This window comes from Triticum aestivum, chromosome 3D (assembly GCF_018294505.1).
Source record: "Triticum aestivum cultivar Chinese Spring chromosome 3D, IWGSC CS RefSeq v2.1, whole genome shotgun sequence".
Taxonomy (NCBI): Eukaryota; Viridiplantae; Streptophyta; class Magnoliopsida; order Poales; family Poaceae; genus Triticum; species Triticum aestivum.
In genome coordinates, this window is record NC_057802.1 from 443,073,533 (window position 1) to 443,082,332 (window position 8,800).

Here is an 8,800-nt window from a genome sequence, read left to right on the forward strand (position 1 = left end):
ACCCCGGTTAATGGTGAGGTCCTAAAACGCAGAAGCATGTTGTATAACATAATTTAATTTGGCGGGTGGAGAAGATGATAGAGTGTGTTTTACTTTTATTTATAATGTGGTGATTTGATGGTCCTTTCTTAGTGTGGTTTTGTGTTATCCGCTAATGAATATATATTTATATTTAAAAAAATTATGCCGGTGGCTGCATGTGTTACCCGCTTCTTTTTTCTAGGTGGTGGGAAGGTGCGCGGGATTGATATATTTTTTTATGGGCCGGTTGCTGCTAATTGATTTAAAAAATTCGTTGACCCGGTCAAAATCATAAACCAAATCCAAAATTAAGTACCTCAATGAACGAAAGAGCTTCAACATTAGGAAATATAAGGAATTTAAAGAATTGAATGGGGGAGCTCCCTGAGAAGTTGTTGACCCGGTCAAAATCAAGTGACTTAATTCTAAATTAAAGACTTTAATTAATCACAAGGCCTTGCAAATAGAAGCATGGTGTATAGTATAAAAAATTAAATGAAAGAGTTTAAAAAAATTGTTGACCTAGTAAAATTTAGGTGATCCAATTCCAATTTTGAAGATCTCAATTGAACATGGACTCTTGGTTCCAGGCTTCCGGTGGGAAGGGAGGATACGGCAATCTCCAGGCAGCTATACGTGCGCTAGACGGTGACGGTCTGCTTAGACAGATCCAATTCGTCCTCGCCATTTTCCAGGTCACGGTCAAGTGCTCAACGTTATCCCCCTCATACGTTCGTTCAAATGCATATACGTCCTTCTCATCGGTGCGTATTGGAAGGAAGGGTCGAGGAAGCATCCGGTGTCCTTCCTACACACTAAGCCAGGGGCACGTACCGACGACCCAGGCGACTTTATCAGGCACGCCCGCCCATGTCCGCTTCTTCTGCATAAGATGAAGATGAGTACGTACACAGTTTGCCTTTTAAGATATACTTCATCCGTCACATAATATAAGAGCGTTATCGACACTACGCCCGATGTTTCCGTGCGGCGTAGGGACACGCATGAGCTTGCACGATCCATACGGCTCTAGCGTGTACCGTCAGTACATGCAATCTGTCAGATAAACCAAGCATGGGGGTGTGTCCGTGCGTGTAGTGACACGCATGAGCTTGCACGATCTATACGGCTTTAGCGTGTGGCAACAGTGCATGTAATTTGTCAGACGGTTCCCCTGATGTAGATTAAGTCGATCCACCGGGCACTCCGCATGCATGTGGTATTTCCCGTCCAAGGCTGGCGCGCGGGCGCGACCGGACGAGCACCTAACCGGCCGGGTCGACCGCCACGCGTACTACCAGGTACGCATGCGTGCGCGGGCGTCTGAATTAGCAAACCCCACCAAACGCATCGCCGCGTGTTAGACGACCCACGGGACGGAACCGGGGGCACGCACGGTGTGTTCGTTCCTCCGAGAAGCAACTCAAAAGCAGATGGATGCATGCAAGTCCACGTGGCCTAAACTTTTTTTCTCTGAACGCATTACAGGCGCAAGCACTTATATATGCATATACTCATTCCTACAAACGTACCGTACCATTTGAGCACCTCCAAGAGACTGAACCAACATACCATCATGAGATTTTACGAAGACATCGTAGGCGCCTCGTATTCGACGGGAACGTCTCCTCCCACTAAACGCGCATCGCCGAAAAATCCTGCAATAAATCCAGGTTAAATGCCCATTCGATCAGCTCCTCTTATTTTCCTGAGGGTAAAAGAGTTTTATTCCATATGAATGAATAGGGTTACAGTCATATCGATCAGCTCTTCTCCTTTTTCTTCGAGGGTAAAAGAGTTTTATTCCATATGAATAGAGTTACAGTCCTATTGATCAGCTCCTCTCGTAGTGTCGTGACCGAAATTTCTCTTCTTCCTCCTCCTCATTCTTCTTCTTCTTCTTCTTCTTTTTTTTGAGGGGAATTCTTCTTCTTCTTCATGTTGAGTGAAACTTGTGCACGAGCTTAATGTCGCAGCAGACATGTACCAGGCCTAGCTAGCTGGTGGGCAAATATACGGTGGGCGCCAGTGTCGTGTTCCTCCTTTTTTTATTAAGCTTTTCTTTACAGAACCGAGGGGGGGAGAGACGAAGCAGTGGTGACCGAGTCGGAGTTGGGTGAAAGATTGGTTAGTTAATTGTACCGCATGCATGCATAGCTTGATTCTTGACTTGTCGTCCACTGAGAACTGCATATTCTTGTTCACACGCCAGTTTATTAATCGTACTCAGATCACGGCAGTACGCTGGTTTAATTATTTTTTTTGCGGGGAAGTACGCTGGTTTAATTATTAACAATAAATCCGCGATGGGGACTTGTCCACTTTAAATATTTTCTGCGCTCTGTACCATGATCGCACAGGAGAATAGGGACAAGCTGATGGAATATACCCTAGAGGTTTAGAGAGAGAAAGTGGGGATTATTAGATTACTCATGAGAGGAAAAGAGCTGGAAGGAGGGAGGGTAAAGAAAAGATGGCAAATGAGACGAAAGCGGTGGCGGAATCGGATCCGAGACAGAAACAGTAAGCGAGAGATGCACGGAGATACCCAAGATGGAAATGCATGTTTAGCTTTTGTAAGTTTTAATCCAAGTTGGGTGTAGTTTTTGTGTCAGTTACATCCATGTACCTAGTCTTTAACACCGGCTGCGTCTCTTAGAGTAGTAACTTTTATCCAAACGAACGGACCACATAACACCCTGTAACAAATGGTCTTCTTACCATAGAATAGAAAACAAAGACTGCGTAGGTAAGGCACTACTGACATCGCATGCAAGTGGTAGTCGTCTCCTCCAATAATAATTAGACTAAGAAAACATATGTGTTTAGTGCATGACGATTGTTTGAAAAGTCTTTTTTGACAGATTATACCAGGAATTTTGTGAGCGGATATTTAAAACGCCCACCAGGAGCACATGATCCTAAATAATTTTGCTAATGTTCGTGGAGGAAAATCAACATGCATTTGTTCGTGTCCTTTTGGATGCAATGTATGTAATTTTCATGGAGAAAACATGAGACATGTGCTAAAAAACACACTTATCACTTTAAAAATTGCTTTTTAGAGCACCAAATTTTGTTTTGTTTTTCACATCACAACATAGGTGGTTTCTTCATTTAACTTTACATGCAAAAGAAGAGGACACACATAAATATGTCATAAAAAGTTAGGGGTATTAGAGAATTTTTTAACCTTTTTACTGTTTATCCGGGAGCCAAAGCCTATCCCTCTTTTGCGAGATCTATTTGCCATGCTTGAGTATGCTAATTCAAAATGTTGTTTTATGCAGTATGAGTCTCTACTTTTTTACCCATAATTCCCACCCTTTCTGCTTTATGCACAACTAAGTCTTCTAGAAGTATTGGAAAAAAGTTTATGGGAGTAGTATATTTTTGTATTAGCGCCCAAGATTTTTCTACTACTTCATTTAATGTTTTAACTCACCTTGTTTTTAGATACGCGGTATTAATATCAAATATACTACTACTTAATAAATGAAGGCGAACAAATAAAAGATTACATTCATGCGATTGAAACGAGAGAGCCGAAAATATAGGGGGGGGGGGGAGTAGGCAGCCATGCGGCCGTGCCCAATAACATATGTGTTTAGTGCAGAATAGTTTGAGTTTTTCTTTTAGATTACACTATGAAATTTGTGGGCGGATTCAAAATGGCCCCCGAGAGCATATGCTCCTGTACAAAAGAAATAATTTTGGTAATGTGAAAAACCAGAAAGAAAATCGACATGCGTTTGTTCGTATCCTTTTGGATGTATGTAATTTTCATGGAGAAAACACGCGACATGTGCTAAAAAACACACTTATCACATCAAAATTAGCTTTTTAGAGCACCAAATTTTGTTTTATTTCTCCCATCACAACATAAGTCGTTTATTCATCTAACTTTACACGCACAAACATGTTGTAAAAAATAAAGATTTTTTAAAAAAATTTGTTACTATTTTACTTTTTTTCGGAAGCCAAAACTTTGTCCCTCTTTTGCGAGATCTATTCGCTATGCTTGAGTATGCTAATTCCAAAATTATGCTAGTATGTATGAGTCTACTTTTTTTACCCACAATCTCTAATTGTCCAACTTTATGCACAACTAAGTCTTCTAGAAGAATTAATTAAATAAATTATATTACCCGTCCGATTCATATTAATTACGCGACAATTAATATGGATAGAAGGGAGTAGTATATTTTTTTATGAAGTGCCCAAGATTTTTCTACTACTTTATTTAATGGTTTATCTCACCTGGTTTTAAGATACTCAGTACTATTAATACCAGATATACTCCTTACATAATAAAATGAAGGTGAAGAGATAGAAGATTACGGTGATGCAATTGAAGCGAAAAGAGCCGAAAATATAGGGGGCTCTCTCTCTCTCTACAGAGGGAGAGAGAAAATAGGCGCCCATGCGGGCGTGCCCAATAGCGTTGCTCCCTGTACCTTTCAGCTTTATAATCCCCCCACAAATCTCCCCACTCCCTCGCCCACCCTCGCCCTCCCCTCCCCTCTCTCTCCTCCCTCAAAACTCTCTCTCCCTCCCTGAAAATTCTCCGCATACTGGGTGCCCAAGTGGTGCCGGCATCTCGCTGAGGCGCGAGAGAGAGAGACAGAGAGATCCTCCCCTGTTCCCACTCCCCCGCCGCTCCCCCGACCCGCCCTCTCCAGCCCGCCGCCGAGCCGGGAGGAGGTGCTGCAGCTCAGCTCCGCCCCAGCTCAGTCGCCGAGCCCGAGCTGATCGACCCGCCGGCGGCGAGATTCGGCCAGGTAGCTCCCGTTCCTGCAGAATTCCGGTTCCCTTTGGGCGCGGGGTTGGTGATCTGGGGCGCTCCAGTGGTGGAATTGTGTGTTTTGCCTTTTTCTTTCTTCGGCCGGGTTCGGCCCCGTGGGAATTTTCCATTCTGGGGGCACGAGGAGTGGTGTTTACGCCTTTTTGTCTGCTTGTCTAGTGGTTTGATCTGTCAATTGCGAGGACAAGCCCGGCCCTTTCCTCTTTTTCACCTAAATCCTTGGCTAAAACTGCTGTGCTACCGCTGCTGCCTCGAGTTCTTGAGCTGAACATGTTACATGTTCAATTTAATTCTTAACTAAGCAGTATTGAATGCCTCTGCTCTGCTCAATTTGGGAAGGAAGTGATTCCAATCTGGTGTCGTCTCCAGGTTTTTCAGTTGCAGCACAATAAATACATGCTTGTTTTCATGATTTTCTAAAAAAGTTTGCTCTCTTGATCGGCTTCTGGTGTTGTCTGATTGCATAATTCGAACAGTCCTCTGTGATTCAAGAAGTAGAACTCAAAAAAATTTCTCAAAAGAAGTACTGTACTACAAGTAGTACTCAATTCATAATCTAACAATTTTCTTTCTTTTTGTTTGTTCTTGGCATAATTCAGGGCACGACGGAGAGATGTACCGGGTGAAGAGCGAGAGCGACTGCGAGATGATGCATCAGGAGGACCAGATGGACTCGCCGGTGGGCGACGACGGCAGCAGCGGAGGGTCGCCTCACAGGGGCGGCGGGCCGCCTCTGAAGAAAGGGCCCTGGACGTCGGCGGAGGACGCCATCCTGGTGGACTACGTGAAGAAGCACGGCGAGGGGAACTGGAACGCGGTGCAGAAGAACACCGGGCTGTTCCGCTGCGGCAAGAGCTGCCGCCTCCGGTGGGCGAACCACCTCAGGCCCAACCTCAAGAAGGGGGCCTTCACCCCCGAGGAGGAGAGGCTCATCATCCAGCTCCACTCCAAGATGGGCAACAAGTGGGCTCGGATGGCCGCTCATGTAAGTGCGATGCCACGCTGATTCACTGCTTTACTTCATGTACTACTAGTACTAGATGTTTACTAGTAGCAAGTCATGCTCTTTGTGTGCTGTTCTTGAGCCTTGCATGATTTCTTCCTACGTCATGGTCACATGGGGTTGAAAGCTACCGATTTTTATCGATTGATGATTGTTCTGAATACTCTGTGGTTTTTATCTAGTGAATTGTTCTGTTTAATTTATGTATTGGAACTGTGTTAATATTTGTGGCCTTTCCTGTTACTTACTGTTATTGCTCTGGATGAAAGACTAACTTAAATGATTATATAGTGCAATTTAGGAAATAATCAAGCTTGGGCTTTAAGTTGGTACATACTGTGTTCAGCTCTACTATTCCTGTTACTGAAAGCAAATTGGCCTAACACATAAAAAGGTTGGAAATTGACGGCTGCATATGTAGCCTTAAATAGCTAGTCCATTTTGGACCTTGACTGCGTTCAAGGGGGTTGCCTGCTAGTCTGGCATCTATGTTGACAAATTGACTATTATTAGTTAGGGGCTATTTCAGTGTGACCAAGTAGTGTTGTTTTTGCTGACAATCTAGAGCTACTAATCTTGTATGGAATATTTATGGCTCACAGTATTCAGTTAGCTTTCAACTATCATTTAGCATGTACTTGCTATAATTTAGACATAAACCCTACAATTGATCTATGTTTTGTTCACACGAATTCCGTTGAAATATAGGTTATCATGTATATTACTTTATCCTGTGCACATGATTCTTGTATTTATTTTTCCTCCTGTTATTATTACTGACTTTGAGCACCTCTTCTCAGTTGCCAGGGCGTACTGACAATGAAATAAAGAATTACTGGAACACTCGAATAAAGAGATGTCAGCGAGCTGGCTTGCCAATATATCCTGCTAGCGTATGCAACCAATCTTCAAATGAAGATCAGCAGGGCTCCAGCGATTTCAACTGCGGCGAAAATCTTTCCAGTGACCTTCTGAATGGAAATGGTCTTTATCTGCCAGATTTTACCTGTGACAATTTCATTGCTAATTCAGAGGCTTTATCTTATGCACCACAGCTTTCAGCTGTTTCAATAAGCAGTTTACTTGGCCAGAGTTTTGCATCCAAAAACTGTGGCTTCATGGGTCAAGTAAACCAAGCAGGGATGCTAAAACAGCCTGACCCTTTACTCCCTGGATTGAGCGACACCATCAATGGCGCTCTCTCCTCGGTCGATCAGTTCTCAAATGACTCTGAGAATCTCAAGAAGGCTCTGGGTTTTGACTATCTCCACGAAGCCAACTCTAGCAGCAAGATTATTGCACCATTTGGGGGTGCACTTACTGGCAGCCATGCCTTTTTAAATGGCACCTTCTCTACTTCTAGGACCATCAATGGTCCTTTGAAGATGGAGCTCCCTTCACTCCAAGATACCGAATCTGATCCGAATAGCTGGCTCAAGTATACCGTGGCTCCTGCGATGCAGCCTACGGAGTTGGTTGATCCCTACCTGCAGTCTCCGACAGCAACTCCGTCAGTGAAATCGGAGTGTGTGTCGCCAAGGAACAGCGGTCTCTTGGAAGAGCTGCTTCATGAAGCTCAGGGACTAAGATCTGGGAAGAATCAGCAGCTTTCCGTGAGGAGTTCAAGTTCCTCTGTCAGTACGCCGTGTGATACTACGGTGGTTAGCCCAGAGTTTGATCTCTGTCAGGACTATTGGGATGAACCTCTGAATGAATATGCTCCTTTCAGTGGCAATTCACTCACTGGATCCACGGCTCCTGTTAGCGCTGCGTCGCCTGATGGTTTTCAGCTCTCCAAAATTTCTCCTGGTGGGTATATTTTTAAACTCCTCATCCTTTGTTAAAGTGAAAATTGCTCGAGTTACTTATATGAATATCTTGTATTTGCAGCACAAAGCCCTTCGCTGGGATCTGGAGAGCAGGCAATGGAGCCTGCATACGAGCCTGGGGCTGGGGACACTTCGTCTCATCCTGAAAACTTCAGGCCAGACGCACTCTTCTCCGGGAACACAACTGACTCTTCCGTCTTCAACAACGCCATAGCCATGCTCCTGAGCAACGACATGAACACGGACTGCAAGCCTGTTTTCGGCGACGGTATCGTGTTTGATACTTCCTCGTGGAGCAACATGCCACATGCTTGCCAAATGTCGGAGGAATTCAAATGAATTCCTTGCCGAACCTTGAGCGGTATCGATGGAGATTCTTGGTATCCCTCACCCTGATTGTTTTGAGGAAAAATTCAGAGAAAGCCTCATCGATTGTATACGCTGCGTGCTCGCCGTCGGACAGGTCCTTGACGGCGTATGCAGCTGCTACCAGAAGTGCTCTCCATGCAACTAAGCCCCCTTTTCCCCAATAAAGTTCGTGGAGATAAGCCGGTTATCTACTTTTTGTTTGTTTTGTTTCGAACTAGAGAACCTTTTTTTGTCATCTCCGTGGCATTTATTTGAACAATGTAAAATCCGTTACTGCTTTTCTGGCGTACTCTCTCTTGCTGAACATTTCCCCCCAATTTGTCAATCAATAGTAGCATTTTTTTTTTCTCGCAGCAGCATTTTGTTTGTGTGCTGGGTTCGGTTTGGTCTATTAACTTGACAAATCTAAGATGAGTAATTCGGGACGGAGGGAGTATTATTCATCAAGCATTCAAGCCGTTGGCTATTTAGTTACAGAGGTAGCATTATCCACTACTCCCGAGCATCTAGATCACTAAAGTAGAGAACTAAATGCTCTTATATTTCTTCGCAGAGGTAGAAGCTTGCTTCCCGAAATTGTCTATTCATGGCTGCGGATTCAAGTCTGGCTGGCCTACAAACAAACGTCTGAAACATGCGCTGCCGTGTTGGCCGGCTGCTAGAGCGTGGTAGATAAAACTTGGTGGTGTTCTTTGTCGAGCCATTTGCCGCAGAAACAGAGGGAGCAGGGAGGGCGCACACTATTTATGTGCCGGCGACGTGCCGTGGATGCTC

At 44.3% G+C, this 8,800-nt stretch overlaps 1 protein-coding gene across 2 annotated transcripts; it reads left to right on the top strand.

The window, feature by feature from the left end:
- Window positions 1-1,543: 1,543 nt before the first annotated feature.
- Window positions 1,544-8,379, top strand: LOC123079511 (transcription factor GAMYB). 2 transcript variants are annotated; one of them, XM_044502283.1, is made up of 4 exons: window positions 1,544-1,694; window positions 5,425-5,810; window positions 6,629-7,637; window positions 7,719-8,379. In XM_044502283.1, the coding sequence occupies exons 1-4, from the start codon at window positions 1,598-1,600 to the stop codon at window positions 7,994-7,996; spliced, it is 1,770 nt and encodes a 589-aa protein (XP_044358218.1). In that variant the 5' UTR covers window positions 1,544-1,597; the 3' UTR covers window positions 7,997-8,379. The 2 variants fall into 2 exon arrangements, with proteins under 2 accessions (XP_044358218.1, XP_044358219.1); XM_044502284.1 differs by lacking the exon at window positions 1,544-1,694 and adding an exon at window positions 4,513-4,802.
- The last annotated feature ends 421 nt before the right edge of the window (window positions 8,380-8,800 follow it).

Excerpts from the sequence above, each read along its gene's own strand:
- LOC123079511 (XM_044502283.1), top strand. The coding sequence starts at position 1,598 with ATGAGATTTTACGAAGACATCGTAGGCGCCTCGTATTCGACGGGAACG. Across the intron at positions 1,695-5,424 it reads AAATCCTGCAATAAATCCAG|GGCACGACGGAGAGATGTAC; the intron begins GTTAAATGCCCA and ends GGCATAATTCAG. Across the intron at positions 7,638-7,718 it reads GCTCTCCAAAATTTCTCCTG|CACAAAGCCCTTCGCTGGGA; the intron begins GTGGGTATATTT and ends TTGTATTTGCAG.